Consider the following 17967-nt stretch of genomic DNA (forward strand, 5'->3'; position numbering starts at 1 on the left):
TATTTAAGGCCCAGTGCAATCATAAACATCATTTTCCCTTGTTTTATATGCATTTCCACACCGAGGTTGGATAATACTTTGTAATTGTGAAAAGAATGAAAATGGCCGTTTTAGTGTAAGAGCTGTTTGAAAATACCGCCTGAAATTTCAGCCTGTTTTGGCCTGCCTAATTACATTAGTTAATAGACCAATAAGAAAGAGTTCCAAACCTCTCAGGCAATAACTGCTAGTTTTCAGTTTTTCCCTCTTCACTCAGACCCACTCCCAGACAGTCCTTGCAAAATTGTTTCTTGAGAAATTCCTCTTTGCTTAGAAGCTATTTTTGTTTATTTTTATGGATGAGTATTTTAAATATTTTCACTATTACAATAATATGATAGTTGAAATACTATCTGGATATCTGAAAAAATATCTAAAAAATGTTTAAAAAACATGGTAACGGGGCCTCCCGAGTGGTGCAGTGGTCTAAGGCACTGTATCACAACTTTGCGTCGATTTTAAAGATCTACACATGGAGCCCCTTTTGATTAGCCGACAATAACAACAAACGCATTCTACCGGTGTAGTCTATGGTATGTCTTAACTACACTGAAGAAAAATATAAACACGACATGCAACAATTTAAAAAGATTTTACTGAGTTACAGTTCAAATAAGGAAATCAGTTCATTTATTTAGATTCATTAGACCTTAATCTATGGATTTCACATGATTGGGAATACAGATATGCATGTGTTTCTCACGGATGCCTTAAAAAAATAAAAAAGTAGTGGCGTGGATCAGAAAACCAGTCAGTATCTGGTGTGACCACCATTTGCCTCATGCAGTGCAACACATCTCCTTCACATATAGTTGATCAGGCTGTGAAATGTTGTCCTACTCTTCAATGGCTGTGCAAAGTTGCTGGATATTTTTTAAATTGTATTTATTTAACCTGGTAGGCCAGTTGAGAACAAGTTCTCATTTACAACTGCGATCTGGCCAAGACAAAGCAAAGCAGTGCGACAAAAACAATAGAGTTACAAATGGGATAAACATTCTTGCAGTCAGTAACACAATTGAAAAATCTATACAGTGTGTGCAAATGAAGTAAGGAGGTAAAGCAATAAATAGGCCAATAGTGGCAAAGTAATACACTTAGGTTGAAGTCATTAAAACTCGTTTTTCACCTGCTCCACAAATTTCTTGTTAACAAACTATAGTTTTGGCAAGTCCATTAGGACATCTACTTTGTGCATGACACAAGTCATTTTTCCAATAATTGTTTACAGACAGATTATTTAACTTTTAGTTCACTGTATCACAATTCCAGTGGATCAGAAGTTTACATACACTAAGTTGACTGTGCCTTTAAACAGCTGTGCCTTTAATCCAGAAAATTATGTCATGACTTTAGAAGCTTCTGATAGGCTAATTGACATCATTTGAGTCAATTGGAGGTGTTCCTGTTGATGTATTTCAAGGCCTACCTTCAAACTCAGCTCCTCTTTGCTTGACATGGGAAAATCAAGAGAAATCAGCCAAGACCTGATCTCATACAGCTCAGTAAGGAGACGTGTTCTGTCTCCTAGAGATGAACGTACTTTGCTGCGTAAAGTGCAAATCAATCCCAGAACAACAGCAAAGGACCTTGTGAAGATGCTGGAGGAAACGGGTACAAAAGTATCTATATCCACAGTAAAACGAGTACTTTATTGACATAACCCTAAAGGCCGCTCAGCAAGGAAAAACCCACTGCTCCAAAATCACCATAAAAAAACCAGACTACGGTTTGCAACTGCACATGGGGACAAAGATTGTACTTTTTGGAGAAATGTTCTCTGGTCTGAAGAAACAAAAATAGAACTGTTTGGCCATAATGACCATCGTTATGTTTGGAGGAAAAGGGGGGATGCTTACAAGCCGAAGAACACCATCCCAACTGTGAAGCACGGGGGTGGCAGCATGTTGTGGGGGTGCTTTGCTGCAGGAGGGACTGGTGCACTTCACAAAATAGATGGCATCATGAGGTGGGAAAATGATGTGGATATATTGAAGCAACATCTCAAGACATCAGTCAGGAAGTTAAAGCTTGGTTGCAAATGGGTCTTCCAAATGGACAATGACCCCAAGCATATTTCCAAAGTTGTGGCAAAATGGCTTAAGCACAACAAAGTCAGGGTATTGGAGTGGCCATCACAAAGCCCTGACCTCAATCCTATAGAACATTTGTGGGCAGAACTGAAAAAGCGTGTGCGAGCAAGAAGGCCGACAAACCTGACTCAGTTAAACCAGCTCTGTTAGGAGGAATGGGCCAAGATTCACCCAACTTATTGTGGGAAGCTTGTGGAAGGCTACCTGAAATGTTTGACCCAAGTTAAACAATTTAAAGGCAATGGTACCAAATACTTGAGTGTATGTAAACTTCTGACCCACTGGGAATGTGATAAATTAAAGCTGAAATAAATCATTCTCTCTGCTATTATTCTGACATTTCACATTCTTAAAATAAAGTGGTGATCCTAACTGACCTAAAACAGGGAATTATTACTAGGATTAAATGTCAGGAATTGTGATAAACTGAGTTTAAATGTATTTGGCTAAGGTGTATGTAAACTTCTGACTTCAACTGTATATGTGCAGATGAGGATGTGCAAGTAGAAATACTGGTGTGCAAAAGAGCAGAAAAACAAATATGGGGATGAGGTAGGTAGGTAGGTAGTTGGTTGGTTAGATGGGCTGTGTACAGCTGCAGCGATCGGTAAGCTGCTCTGACAGCTGACGCTTAAAGTTAGTGAGGGAGATATAAGTCTCTAACTTCAGTGATTCAGTCATTGGCAGCAGAGAACTGGAAGGATAGGCGGCCAAAGGTGGTGTTGGCTTTGGTGCTACGGGTGGGTGTTGCTATGGTAACCAGTGAGCTGAGATAAGGCGGAGCTTTACCTAGCAAAGACTTATCGATGACCTGGAGCCAGTGGGTTTGGCGACGAATATGTAGCGAGGACCAATCAATGAGAGCATACAGGTCGCAGTGGTGGGTAGTATATGGGGCTTTGGTGACAAAACGGATGGCACTGTGTTAGACTGCATCCAATTTGCTGAGTAGAGTGTTGGAGGCTATTTTGTAAATGACATCGCCAAAGTCAAGGATCGGAAGGATCGGTAGGATAGTCAGTTTTACGAGGGTGTGTTTGGCAGCATGAGTGAAGGAGGCTTTGTTGCGAAATAGGAAACCGATTCTAGATATAATCTTGGATTGGAGATGTTTAATGTGAGTCTGGAAGGAGAGTTTACAGTCTAGCCAGACACCTAGGTATTCATAGTTGTCCACATATTCTAAGTCTGAACCGTCCAGAGTTGTGATGCTAGTCGGGTGGGCGGGTGCGGGCAGCTATTGGTTGAAGAGCATGCATTTCGTTTTACTAGCATTTAAGAGCAGTTGGAGACCACGGAAGGAGTGTTGTATGGCGTTGAAGCTCGTTTGGAGGTTTGTTAACACAGTGTCCAAAGAAGGGCCAGATGTATACAGAATGGTGTCGTCTGCGTAGAGGTTAATCAAAGAATCACCCGCAGCAAGAGTGACATCACTGATATATACAGAGAAAAGAGTAGGCCTGAGAATTGAACCCTGTGGCACCCCCATAGACTGCCAGAGGTTGTTGTCGGGAACTGGAATACGCTGTGATACACGTTGATCCAGAGCATCCCAAACATCTGTTGAGTATGCAGGCCATGGAAGAACTGGGACATTTTCAGTTCCAGGAATTGTGTACAGAGCCTTGCGACATGCTGAAATATGAGGTAATGACGGCGGATAAATGACACAACGACGGGCCTCAGGATCTCGACACGGTATCTCTGTGCAGTCAAATTGCCATCGATAAAATGCAATTGTGTTTGTTGTCCGTAGCTTATGCCTGCCCATACCATAACCCCACCGCCACCATGTGGCAATCTGTTTACCACGTTGACATCAGCAAACTGCTCGCCCGCATGACGCCATACACGTTGTTTGCCATCTGTCCGGTACAGTTGAAAAAGGGATTCATCTGTGAAGAACACACTTCTCCAGCGTGCCTGTGGCCATCGAAGGTGAGCATTTGCCCACTGAAGTTGGTTACGACGCCGAACTGTAGTCGGGTCAAGACCCTGGTGAGGACGACGAGCATGCAGATGGGCTTCCCTGAGACGGTTTCTGAGAGTTTGTGCAGAAATGCATCGGTTGTGCAAACCCACAGTTTCATCAGCTGTCCGAGTGGCAAGTCAGTGTGTGTGTGTGTGTGTGTGTGTGTGTGTGTGTGTGTGTGTGTGTGTGTGTGTGTGTGTGTGTGTGTGTGTGTGTGTGTGTGATAGTGGCTACATTTGGGGGAGGGGTTAAGTGGGGTCTCTAATGGTGTGTGTACAGCTATAAGAAGCGGCAGTGGGGAGGATTAAGTGGGGTCTCTGACTATGTCTTGTACAATGAGCCTTGATGGGTGTGAAAGGCCCATTCCGCCATAGTAACGAGGCTAATGAATTCAGACTCTAATCGATTGTCTCAGCTCTCTCTGGATTAGATGCAACCTTGCTGGAAGGCGCAGGCAGAGTGTGTGTGCATGTGTGAGAGACGAGTGGGGAGTGCAAGGGGAGCTGAGGGGGTGCCAGTACTCACCCCTGCCTCCCTCCCCTCCATCCCTCTCTCCCTTGCTCCATCCGGGCGAATGAGGGGACAGGAGGATCATCTCCAGTCTAAATGAGATTACAGCTCCTTCAGCTGCTTATCTGGGCTAATGCCAGCCGCTGTGGGGTCAGGCAGACACAGCAGCCAGAGCCCAGTCTGTACAGGGGATCTGCCCTGCCCTGCTTCTCTCTACCCGACACTGCACCGCATGACCTAACCCCCCCCCCCCCCCCCAGAGATGGGAAGAGTGAGAGAGCGAAGAAGGGGGAGGAGAGAATGTGAAATAGGAAGGAAGTGGAGTATAGATGGAGGTGGTGTGAAGGAGAGGGAGATGCTGTGGTTCTGTTGAATAATGATGTTATTGGTGTGTGTTTCTCTCCTGTGTGTGTGTGTGTGTGTGTGTGTGTCCTACAGGAGGGTCCATCAGCGCAATGTCCAGCCTGGCCACTCAACATGTCCCCCCGGTGCCTGGATGCCTCCTCCCAATGCCAGCGTGGGTAAAGACCGCCACCTAGCGGTTGCAGCAGCTCTCTGGGCCCACTTTTTCCCCTTCCTCCGCAGCCTGCGCCTTTCCAACACCCCTCCTTCCCAGCTGGCTGATGCTGCCGCAGGTCAGAGGCTCACACAGAGAGTAGGAGGGAGGAGGATAAATGTTCACTGTGTACAACAATTTCACACTATGGGTTGCACACACTAACAATTGTCTTTCTCATAAGATAATATACACTGTCTGCCCTTGTCTCACTGTTTCTCTCGCTTTCTTTCTCTCTCGTCAGTTCTTTTACTTTCAACATCTTGCATCTTTGCTTTCTGTTGACCATGCAGTGACAAATCTTTCCATTACAGTATGACTCTCTCAAACTTATTTTCCATGGTAGTTTCCGTAAGGTAACGTGGTATGAATGTTGACTCTCTTTTCCAGGATTTACACTGCTGGCCTTTGACCTTCCTAGCTCTGCCCCCCAAGACCTCCAGCCCAACCCCATCCAGTCCATCATGCAGTGCTTCAGCTGGGACGACATGCTTCACCCCCTGCTAGTGACTCGCTACCTACCCCACTTGCTCCAGAACAGGTAACATTACTCCAGTACATTACCCTAGTAAGCAGAGTCTGAACTTGTCCAATAGAAATGCTTGTTTTTATTTTCTGTTGCAAAACACTTTGCTACGGAGTGCACTAATGAATATGAACCATGTGTGGTGGCACACATCCGAAAGGATCATTCTGAGCAAGGTGCTGCACAAAATCATTGATCTACAAATCACCTTTGCATTCCAAACTACTATCCATCAGGTGAGCCTCCCTTATACAGATTAGCGCATCTGCGCAGAGCCTTGCTCCGGTGGAACATAGAGATTGAGATCCGCTACATTGCGGTCAGACTGCACAGAATCACTGATCTACAAATCACCTTTCATCCCAAACAATAACTAATTATTCCATCAAGATTATACATTCTGTGCCTCACCTTACTCTAACTTGTGATTCCCTTAAACATATTTGTTGTCTGTTCTATGTCAAACTGACCTCTCTTCCCCAGTGAGCTGGTGTATTCGGTGAGCTCCGGCTGTGGAGGTTCCGTGTCGGCCTCAGCCCAGACCCTGTCTGTGAGAGCCTGGTTCCGCTGTGTTCTGCAGCAGCACATCCACAAGAACCCAGATGGCACCGACAGCAGAGCAGGTACAGAACCTCAACCTAGAACCCTGGACATCCGACCATTTATCAAACGCTTTTATCCGAAGAGACGTAGTCATGCGTGCACACACTGGCCAGGCCTCACTGGTTTCCGTTCAGCAGTCAGCAATGGAAAGACATCCTCAGTAAGTTAGGCCATGTTAAAACACTACACTTACACTTCTTGTCTATTACCATATTATGATCACTTCCCATTAGTTTCCCTTTTTTAAGTATGTGTATTTCTGTAAGTTTATTTCAGTGTTTTGTTGTGGAGATGTAAAGTGTGTCTATGTGTGGCTCAAGTTGGAAAGAGTGTGGCGCTAGAAACACTTAAGGTCGTGGGTTCAGGTCCCATAAGGAACTAATACACATTCTAAAAATGGCCAGCATTTACACAGGCAGCCCAATTTTGATATTTTGCCCAATCAGATCAGATATTTTACCAATAAATTGGGCAAAGGATCAGAATTGGGATACATGTGTAAATGGATAAAAGTGTCTGCTAAGTGGCATGTGTGATTTTATTTCTGACGTGTTACTGACTTCTTCCAGGCAGGGCTCTGGAGGAGCAGCTGTCGGAGCTCACTAGGCTCATATTAAGGCTCCCTGAGGTGGACTCCATACTGCAGAGGGCCGGGATGCAGCCTGGAGCCGGCAGCAAGCTAGTGCCCAGGTCTGCTCTGGAGATGTTCATCAAGGTACTACACACACACACACACACACACACACAGTGTAACAGGGTAGCTTGTCATCTCACACACGCATGTGCACAAAGATATTTGCAACATGCACGATACATACAGGTAACTGCCAAAATAAAGGAAACACTTGAGTAAATGAGGGATACAACGTATATTGAAAGCAGGTGCTTCCACACAGGTGTGGTCCCGGAGTTATTTAAGCAATTCATCCCATCATGCTTAGGGGTCATGTATGAAAAATGACCAGTTGCCCATTATTTTTGGCTACCATGTCTAGAAGAAGAGCGCTCAGTGACTTTGAAAGAGGGGTCTCAAATGAGCAAAGGGGGTTTAAAGGGTGTGTGTGTCTCACTCACCAGATCTCAATCCAATTGAACACTTATGGGAGATTCTGGAGCGGTGCCTGAGACAGCGTTTTCCAAAATGGAATTTTCTCCTGGAAGAATGTCGCATCCTTGCAATAGAATTCCAGACACTCGTAGAATCTACGCCAAGAAGTATTGAAGCTGTTCTGGCTTGTGGTGGCCCCATGCCCTATTAAGACACTTTTATGTTGGTGTTTCCTTTATTTTGGCATTAACATGTATATATCAACAGCATACGCTGAAAGGCAAGTCTGCATTTCCATACAAATACAGCTTAAATACATTGTCGCTTTGTATTTTTCTCTCTCAGGCTGTGGGGCGTGTGTACAGTGGGCTGCAGGTGTTGTCTGAGCGTTCTGCCATGGCCACCCGTGCTCTGGACTACACAGGGGACATCATGAAGTATATCAAACACTACCTGGTCAATAAGAGTCCTCAGGAGGGGCTGCTGCTGGCCTACTGGGCTGTGGGTGGGTGTATGCATCACTGAGGTCTGCCCCTATCCCCTTAGGCTGTTGTGACTCTCTAAGGACTGGATAGGTGTAAGGTGGAGCTATAGCCATATTGCTTATACCTATCCAATCATTTCAGATCTCTACAAGTACATAGAAAAGATATTGGCTAGAGGTCAATTTGGTATTGGGTGAGAAGGAATCGGCGTGTTTACGAGGATCAGGATATGATCAGGATTAGCAATTCTGCCCAGCGACTTGCTTCGAGCCTATCGCCTCAAACACGTTGTGTGTGTGTGTGTGTGTGTGTGTGTGTGTGTGTGTGTGTGTGTGTGTGTGTGTGTGTGTGTGTGTGTGTGTGTGTGTGTGTGTGTGTTCTCAGGGTGCGTTGTGAAGCACTGGAGTCCCCTGCTGGCCACCTCCAAGGCCCAGCAGCTGCTGTTCAACATTGTCAACGGGCTGCTCCTCCCTAACTCTCTGTCTGGGCTGGACAAGGCCTTGAGGGACAACCTGTCCCTCTACCTGCAGGTGGGCCGCATGCACACACACCCGCCAACACACACTCCCTCTACCTAAAGAGGATGTTACTGACTACTCCACTTTGGATACTTCTGAAAGTACTAGCAGGGTTGAAGAAAAATCCAGAAGTATTTTCCGTGAGCCTTAATAATACTATACTAACTGACCTCTCTCTCTGTCTCTCCTTTCCTCCCCTCCAGGGTCTGTCTATAGCAACCAGTATGTCTCAGTCTCAGGGCGCCTACCTGAAGAAGCAGCTCCGGGATGTCATCTCCAAGTACCTTGACCATTTCCTGCCTGCCACGTCATCGGTTGGGGCCATAGCCAATCACCCGGTGCTGCTGGCGGCCTGCGAGGCCACGCCCACCCCACGTGGGGCAGCACTGAGAAGGAGCATCCTGCAGGTGATCAGGTAGGATTCTGACGCTCTGGGTAGAGATTGCTCTTAGGCACAGATCCAGGATGAGTTAACCCTGCCCAAATAATTAGGTAAGGGAATGCGAAGTCAAACTGACCTTGGAGCAACTTCATCCTAATCCACCTTGACAGCCTCCTAAGAACATCTACTAAACGGCCAGACATTACTGGCTCAGTGTCATACCTCGTCTGTGTCTGTCTCTCTAGTGAGAACTTCCTGCATTTCAAAGGCAACGCCCCTCCTCCCCGCCTGGTCACGGTTCTGGCCTTCCTATTGGAGCTGCTGAGACGGAACAATGACAGTGACCCCGCCCTGCTCACCATGCCCCTCCCCTCTCTGCTTCGCTGCCTGAAGCTGGTCAACGAGCCTCACGGTGAGAGTCCACACACAGAAAGACGCGTACACACAGTAATCATATTTGTGAACAATATGCCGAACAAGCTTGCTGCTATGGGTGTTTTTTCTAGGTTTTTCGTGTGTGCAGTGTGCGTGTGGTAACTAGTCTAAAAGCAGCTGTGCGTTCACAGTGAGGAGGACCAGTACAGAGGCCCTGCAGCTGGTGGTGGAGAGATGTTCAGCCGCCGCAGGGGATGCACCATGCGACCAGATCGTCACTGTTCTACAGTGAGTGACACCAACTGCCTTTACTCTTCCCTCTCTCTGCATTCAGCGCTTGGGTCGTGTCTATTAATGTACACCGTAGCAAAAAATGTTTTCAAATGTCGGACAAGTTCATGTAATGCTTCCCTGTTTCACTCAGTTCAGAACATTTCCTTCCGTTTCGTGTCTACTGAACACGACACTGTCCTAGGGCAGCTGTGCTTTTTGAACCATCACGGTTAGAAATGTACATGTCTGCGATGCTTTGTGTGTGTGTGTATAAAGCATGTACATTGGTGTACACTGGTGTTACAGTATCTCTGTCTTACTGTGTCTGTGTGTTCAGGTCCTTTGTGGAGGAGAACGAGGGGTTGTATGACAAACAGGTGTACAGTGTTCTGGAGACGATAGCTGTTCTGGACAGTCGTGTGGTCCAGGTCCTGATCCCTGTTTTGTCGCTGAGTCTGAGGAACACAGAACACAAGAGAGGACTGGGCAAGAACACCACACTGAGGTAGAGTTCTAAACCTGACTGTATCCTAGTCTAACCTGACCTAGACATAATCCTATTTTTAAGTACTGTTGCCTTTTTTGGATGCCTTTTTATCCGTTTCCCCTCAGAATCTTGTCACCCGACCTGATATAAGGCTACGTTTACACGCACCACGAGGAATCATTATCGCACGGTATAAATTGCGTGTTGACCTATGTGGGGGGAAACATCTGAATTATAGGGAATGGGACTTTCGTCCTATGTTGATTCTATTGAAATGCTTTACAGTAGTCGTAAAACCATGAAGCCAGTGTGTGACATGCCAGATATCAAACCACATCACTAATAAAAAAAAAACACAACCCCAACACAAAAATAATTTTGTCAATTTTAGAATAAGGCTGTAATGTGACAATGTCGAAAAGGGGAAGGGGTCTGAATACTGAATACTTTCCGTGTGTGTGTATACCGTTCAAAAGTTTGGGGTCACTTAGAAATGTCCTTGTTTTTGAAAGAAAAGCATTTTTTTTTGTCCATTTTAAAATAACAGCATATTGATCAGAAATACAGTGTTAATGTTGTAAATGACTATTGTAGCTGGAAACAGCATTATGGAATATCTACACAGGCATACAGAGGCCCATTATCAGCATACATCACTCCTGTGTAATCCAAGTTTATCATTTTAAAAGGCTAATTGATCATTAGAAAACCCTTTTGCAATTATGTTAGCACAACTGAAAATTGTTGTCCTGATTTAAAGAAGCAATAAAACTTGCCTTCTTTAGACTAGTTGAGTATCTGGAGCATCAGCATTTGTGGGTTCGATTACAGGCTCAAAATGGCCAGAAACAAAGAACTTTCTTATGTTCTTGTTCTGAGAAATGAAGGCTATTCCATGTGAGAAATTTCCAAGAAACTGAAGATCTCGTACAACGCTGTGTACTACTCCCTTAACAGAACAGCGCAAACTGGCTCTAACCAGAATAGAAAGATGAGTGAGAGGCCCCGGTGCACAACTGAGCAAGAGGACAAGTACATTAGAAAGTGTAGTTTGAGAAAGACACCTCAAGTCCTCAACTGGCAGCTTCATTAAATAGTACCAGCAAAACACCAGTCTCAACGTCAACAGTGAAGAAAAGCCACTTGTGAGGCGTCTGTTTCTCAAACTAGGCACTCAAATGTTCTTGTCCTCTTGCTCAGTTGTGCACTGGGGCCTCCCACTCATGTGTGTCAACAAAGTACTCATATTTTTCTTTCTTTTTTTATCTACAAAAATGTCTAAACCTGTTTTTGTTTAGTCATTACGGGCTATTGTGTGTACATTGAGAGAAAAAAAACGATTTAATCCATTTTAGAATAAGGCTGTAACGTAATTTTCTTGGGAAAAAGTCAAGGGGTCTGAATACTTCCTGAATTCACTGTATATATACAGTGCTCAGTGACACAGTCAACTCTGTATGAAATATACTGCATCTTGTGCTGTGACATCTTTGTGAGTCATTTTGTGACCCCACTCTCACTCACTCACTCTCTCTGCATGTGTGACAGGAATGCTTACAGGAATTTGCTGACCCTGCTGGGGGACGGTGGTCAGGCGGAGATCATCAGCCTGGAGCAGGACTGACCCTTGACCCCCAGGACCAGGTCTCCATGCTGTTGACCTCAACACCACTGGGCTTCATGTATAGAAATTGTCCTGTTGGTGATACAGATCATAATTTATGGTCAAGTTTCCATCTTCATATTGAAATATTTTTCAAAAAGGTGTTAGGAAATAAAGTGACGAAATAGGATTATGTGGAAGTGCATGTGTTGTATTTCAGTTTCCTAATTTCACAGGCATGGAATGAGTGTGTGACGCATATAAATGTATAATATTTTGTTCTATGGTGTGATAGTACTACTGATAGTAGACATAGGATCTCTGTGCTCATGCACTCTTTTGTTGGCCCAACTTTACAGGCAGAACCACCTCCTTTCCTGACACTGTATCCCTCCTCAAGATACAGCCAGAGTCCGAAAGATTACTTCTGCTCTTTGCTTTCCCTTTTTCCTTTACAATCTTCATGCAATCAGGCTTAATTTCGTCAGTCAGAATTTCACGCCTGGTCGAACTTGTCATTAAAAAAAAATGCACTCCCCAACATAAAACATATTTTCACATGACTCTCCCCTTGTACTGTAGTTTATATGTTGTTGCATAGCCTCCCCCTCATAGAATTCACTAAAAATAATGTTTACAACCACAAATCAAATGACTATATCAACCATGTGTTTATAAATGTGGATATGTGCTGGAGGAAACACCGTCAAGCTGGCGATGGAAATCATCTTGCAGGCGCCCGGTCCGCCAACAAGGAGTCGCTAGAGCGCGATGGGAGAAGGAAATCTCGACTGGTCAAACCCTCCCCTAACCCGGACGACTCTGGGCCAATTGTGCGTCGCCTCCATAAGTCTCCCGGTCACGGTCGGCTGTGACGCATCCTGTCAAACCCGGGTCTGTAGTGATACCTCAAGCCCTGCGAAGCAGTGCATTGGACCATGAGTATAGTTTGCTTTTTAAACACCACAATCAAATAGACTGCCAATCTCGTCAAACAGAAAATAGGCCTACATCCCTCCTTAACTTGTAGGTCTACCCAGTATCGAAAGCTTGGCTTGACAGTCTCGGAATGTCATTACATTTTTGAGTTTTTCCATTCATCAAATGGACACTGCACAGTTTGGATGCTTGAATTATATTTTGGACGAAAGTGCGCAGGTAGCCTACAGGAGATTTAAGTAATCAGATTAAAACATTGTGACTGGCTGTGTGTTTATGCCACATATAAAAGGTAATTAATACATTTTAAAAGTAAAATGACATTTAGGCTATATTGAAGCATTAAGATTCTAGACGAGCGAAGAAGAGCTGCTCAGATCGGAGAGGAGGCAGGGTGTTGAGCTTTCCTGAATAACTGGGCCTGCTGAGAGTCCCATTATTATAAGACCATATGCGAGAATGATGATCCGCAACAAGACAGCACATCTCAGTATCTGAAGTAGAAATACAGCCAGACTGACCTGCTACTGTACTTTTCAACCTTTATAAGCTGTCGAGAGTAAACTCACAATTTATCCAAGTGGAATGAAACATTCAAATCACAGGGCTTTTGCACCATTATTCAAATGACATTTTCACTGCAGCCTAGGGTAGAATTTTGTACCTACTTAAAAACAGCAATGCAATTATTTATTGCGTTGTGGTGTTGTAGGTTACTATAGTCTAGGTAGGATACTTGTATTGTCCCTAAACAGGATGAATAGGGGAGCTTTTTGAGCTGTGTGTCTCATCTTTCATGCTTAGTGACGCACCTGGCCTATCCACTATTCCTCTTTATGTGGATTTATATTGAATATTGGTGCAGCTTTGAATGATTATATGTGTGCCGTGATTGCTAGTTAGCCTATTGAGTACCACAGTATGAGTCATAAACCCCGGAAATGTTTTTTTTTTTCACCATTCATTTTTCCATCTGGGATTTTAGAACTACTTCATATAAGGTCTTTGTTTCGTGTAGGCTTACCCTGGCGTGACGTTTTGATAACCACGCAAATCTCTCTCAGACAAGGTCACTTTTATCAATAATTAGATTGATGCGAATATATTGATAAAACTCTCCTTGTCCGAGAGAGAATTACACAGCTCTCAAAACCTCACAATTAATTGCATTTCATTGTAAACTTCACGATGTGAAAAATAAATGGCGGAATATACATTTCCATTTTTTATGGGTATTATGTGCTTCCCACAGTTGTGTCAAGTTGGCTACGGGACCATTGTTCATACCCAGCAGCATTACAGTTCTTGACACAAACCACTGCACCTGGCACCTAATCTGTTCAAAGGCACTTAAATCTTCTGTCTTGCCCCTTCAACATCTGACTCGCACACAATCCGTGTCTCAAGGCTTAAAAATCCTTAACCTGTCTCCTCCCCTTCATCTACACTGATTGTAGTGGATTTAACAAGTGACATCAATAAGGGATCATATCTTTCACCTGGATTCACATGGTCAGTCTGTCATGGAAAGAGCAGGTATCCTTAATGTATACCTGTGGTATAGTTAAGCAAGAAGGCCTAAGGGGGTGTGGTATATGGCCAATATACCACTGCTAAGGGCTGTTCTTACGCACGACAATGCAGTGTGCTCGGATACAGCCCTTAGCCATGATATATTGGCCATATACCACAAACCCCGAGGTGCCGTACTGCTATTATAAACCGCTTTCCAAGTAATTAGAGCAATACAAATACATGTTGTCATACTCGTGGTATAGGGTCTGATATACCATGGCTGTCAGTCAAACAGAATTCAGAGCTCGAACCACCCAGTTTATAATAATAGTGCGTGGAAAAGCGTGCTGCATAAGGGAAGTACCAAAACACCTCGAAATAGGGGATGTGCACGCAAACAGATGAGACAATTTGCTAAGGATAGAATAAATGATAGTAAATCCTGCAAAAGGGAGAATGTAAACCAGGGGAAAAGCACACTACCCTCCCCTGTGCCCAATAGGAAAAAAAAACAACCCTCCCAAAAGCTAAAAATTATTTTTAGACAACACTCCCCTATTTCATACTAAGACAATACAGCGGATTAACTTGCTCGATTCAACTTATGGGCTTTATTGATACAGTACTGTACCTCTTTATTGTGAAAACAAGACATGTTTTTTCCTCACACTTCCTCTCTGCTGGAGGTTGGTGGAGTTACAGAATTATTTTTTTGCTCAAAGTAAAACAAGACGTTTTGAAAATGGCATAAGACAGTGGCAACACATAGCTTAGGTTCTCCTACATACAGTTTGTTGAGTATATGCACTGTATGATAACAGTGGTCAGACATTCATTGAACTGTTAAACAGTCTTAAATCCTGAGCTTGAATAGAAAACACACGCTCAAGGAAGAGTAAGATGGGTCCACAGTTCACACATAACAGGTTTCAGTTGAAATGACCTTGGATGGGTCCATTGGCTTTGTATGGAGTAGATGGGTTATGGTAAGTAGTAAGTACAGCTAGTTAGAGTGCCAATAGCCCTAGAGTGCATTAGTAAAAGAGGGAGCCATTTCACTCCGTAGAGTGCTCTGCTCCCCTTGAGTGCTCCAGCATTGCGATCTCCTGTTCTGCACCATTGACTAGAGCAGCCCCTTTATTCAACCAGTCATCTGAGCAGGGTTGGGGGTCAATTCTATGTCAATTCAGGATATATTATTCCAATCGAATATCTATTATTCTCAATGCTTTTCAATGAGCAAAATTGTAATCAGAATTTCTGTTTTACTTCCTGAATTGAAATGGAATTGACCCAAACCCTGCAGCTGATGGAAGATCAGTCCATCATCACAGGGTAGCTGAATAGGGAACCTGCTCGAGGTCCCCCCCTTTCATTCAGGGCCACGTTTTTGTTCAGTTTATGGGTAGTGTCAAGGCTTCAGGATGGGCAGTGACGCCTACACTTGGAATGGTTGGGATCCTGTAACTGGGGAAGACGTGGGTAATCTGGGTGGCAATAGTGTGTGAATGCATTAGAGGAAGAGTGGGGGTGTTGTAAAGGAGTTATTTTTGTGTTACATAATTGTATGTCCATATGAGCTGTTTGCATGATGCATCTATGTAGACATTTACTGTAGTCTCTATTAGTGTGTTAGACGGCCCCTATCCTGTGATGGGGCACTTGTAGAGTCTGTAGGTTGGGGCAGGTGAAGTATGGGGCAGGGAGGAAACACGTTGCTATTCCATTGGAGGCGAACGGTAGAGTTGGTCCATAGAACACTTCCTCCTTCCCCTCCGTGCTCACGTCCAACACCTGGACAACAGGACGTGAAATAAAAAATGTCATATACATGAAATAATAAGAGATTTTAGTAAGGTAACATTTGCTATGAATACCTTCTTTCCTCATAATGCATTACAAGAGCATTCAAAACACCTTAAAAAAAAACGATGCATAAATGATTTATGTACAACATAGTTTAATAAAACAAATTTTCAGGTTACTTAAACCTGTCAAGGTCACTCACCTGAATACACGCTAGGGGCTCATTGGTCCAAATAGAATATCCACCGACAACATAGATTCGGTCATCATGGACTGCCACTCCAGATTCATTCTGACCTGCGGACGACAGAGAGGAGAGAGCAAAAACAATGATTCACTGTGCCAAAGAGAGGCCATATGACTCAATGTCATCTGAGACACAGGGTGCGTTGGGAAAGTTCAGAACATAACTCCCGACTTCACCTTGAACTTATTTGACAACTTCACGGGGAATCAAGTCGGGAGGGGTGGAGAGTCACAAGGGAAAAAGAAGGACAGTGATCTTATCTAGTACGTGTGTGTGTGTGTGTGTGTCTGTCTGCCTGTGTGAGCATGCGTATGCATGAGCGTGTGTATGTGCAGCCCACCCACCCGTGAGTAGGCTGAAGGTGCAGCGGGTCCACTGGTCCATGTCTATGTCATAGGAGTCGATGTGGCGGACCAGGATGCGGTCGTTGTTGTAGTCCAGGTCATTTCCTCCCAGCACATACAGCTGCCTTCTCACCACGGCCATGACATGGTACACTCGCCTCTGTAGCATGGGACTGCGGGCCAGCCACTGGTTCTGTCAGAGAGAGGGGGGGGAGAGAGAGAGGGGGGGGGGGAATGGAGGAGAGAGGGGTAGGGGCAGAGAGTGAGAGAAAGAGAAGGTTGGGAGGAAAAAGGATGGTGGGAAGATGTTTAATATTTTAGCGTATCCCTGCTTGGGTAATTGATGTATGTTCAGTGCTGGATAAATAATGTGACACCATTTTTCCTAATGATTTCTCCACATTCCTAGTAATATACTTCACCCTCTCCATTTTACACGGATGTATCCGACTGTGCACATTTGACTAAGTGTGTCTTTGGTTGTTTTGTATGTGTGTGTGGGGGGGAAGGGGGGTGAGCGTACGTGACCATGTTTGTGTGTGTACGTGAGCAATTGTGTGTGTGTGGGCGCGCGATTGCGTATGTGGGCGTGCGTCCGGGTGTGTGTGCGTATGTCTGGTAGGAGCTGACGGGTGGCCATCTGTTGAGGGTAGTGTGGGTGGGGGGGTTGGTTTTACTGGCAGGTGAATGTAGCTCTACGGTGAATACAAATGAGACTTTCTCGGTCTCCTGCTCACTCTCTCTCTCTTGCTCTCTCTTCCTTCCTTCCTTCCTTCCTCACTCTTGCTCTCCTTCTCTCCCTATTGCTCTCCCCCTTGCGCGCGGGCTCTCTGTCTCATGCGCACACAAACACACATCCTCCTGTTGCAGTAAACAAGCTTATTACTCAGCTATCACAGAAACTGTTCTGAAACCATGGTTTTAAATGTTTTGATGGCATTTGTCTTACTTTTCGCTTATTTCTCTGTACTACCTGTTCTTCAGTTACCTGTTCTGGGTCGTACACCATCAGTCTATTCTGGTACTGAGCTGTGTTTGTGACTCCACCTGTAACAGAGAAGAGTATTACACACAGGTGGCATGCGTGTGTGTGTGTGTATTCAGTCTGTTATGCTCTATTCTCCATCTGGGTGTTTGTGTACCTGAGACCCAGAGCAGGTCGTCAGCCACACAGCCGGCGTGGCAGGACAGTGAGCGGTCAAAGGACTGGACGAAGGTCCACTTGTTCCTCTTTGGACAGTAGCGTTCCACGGTGGGCAGCACCTGTCTCAGCTCATTCCTCCCCCCCACCGCGTACAGGTACTGGCCCAGAGCCCCCAGGACAAAGTGTTCCCTGCACGCCTTCATGGAGGCTATCTCCGTCCAGCGGTTCCCCCGGGGGTCGTACCGACAGGCGGTCCTCACCGCACACGTCCTCCCCGTGGAATGCTCCACCTCGCCACCCGCCACAAACAGAAAGTGACCCATGACGGCCACGCAGTGGTGGCTGCGCCCGGCGGGCATGGGCGCCAGCTCGCTCCAGTTGGAGCACCCGGCCACGCGCACGTTCTCCTGGGCGGCCGGGTTGAAGTAGCGCAGCTCCCGTACGCGGCTCACCTCGCGCTTGCGCCCGCCCGCAATGTAGAGGGTGAGAGACTGGAAGCGGG

At 45.2% G+C, this 17967-nt stretch overlaps 2 protein-coding genes across 4 annotated transcripts in view; one reads left to right on the forward strand and one right to left on the reverse strand.

The window, feature by feature from the left end:
- mms22l (MMS22-like, DNA repair protein) overlaps positions 1-12033 on the forward strand; it is a 32937-nt gene extending 20904 nt beyond the window's left edge. For both annotated transcript variants that reach the window (XM_029738147.1, XM_029738146.1), the window contains 11 exons: positions 5053-5249; positions 5561-5711; positions 6180-6319; positions 6869-7014; positions 7693-7852; positions 8217-8362; positions 8554-8765; positions 8978-9144; positions 9299-9395; positions 9718-9885; positions 11416-12033. In XM_029738147.1, the coding sequence (XP_029594007.1) occupies positions 5053-5249; positions 5561-5711; positions 6180-6319; positions 6869-7014; positions 7693-7852; positions 8217-8362; positions 8554-8765; positions 8978-9144; positions 9299-9395; positions 9718-9885; positions 11416-11491 (1660 nt within the window). In that variant the 3' untranslated portion in view covers positions 11492-12033. The remainder of the gene's footprint in view (positions 1-5052; positions 5250-5560; positions 5712-6179; positions 6320-6868; positions 7015-7692; positions 7853-8216; positions 8363-8553; positions 8766-8977; positions 9145-9298; positions 9396-9717; positions 9886-11415) is intronic.
- Positions 12034-14510: 2477 nt separating this feature from the next.
- The window catches only part of klhl32 (kelch-like family member 32), a 46068-nt gene continuing 42611 nt past the window's right edge, over positions 14511-17967 (reverse strand). For both annotated transcript variants that reach the window (XM_029738150.1, XM_029738149.1), the window contains 5 exons: positions 17464-17967; positions 17310-17368; positions 16322-16514; positions 15933-16027; positions 14511-15718 (listed from right to left, as the gene is read on the reverse strand). The exon at positions 17464-17967 is cut by the window's right edge and continues 223 nt beyond it. In XM_029738150.1, the coding sequence (XP_029594010.1) occupies positions 15557-15718; positions 15933-16027; positions 16322-16514; positions 17310-17368; positions 17464-17967 (1013 nt within the window). In that variant the 3' untranslated portion in view covers positions 14511-15556. The remainder of the gene's footprint in view (positions 15719-15932; positions 16028-16321; positions 16515-17309; positions 17369-17463) is intronic.

The sequence above is a fragment of the Salmo trutta genome, chromosome 37, assembly GCF_901001165.1.
Source record: "Salmo trutta chromosome 37, fSalTru1.1, whole genome shotgun sequence".
NCBI lineage: Eukaryota > Metazoa > Chordata > Actinopteri > Salmoniformes > Salmonidae > Salmo > Salmo trutta.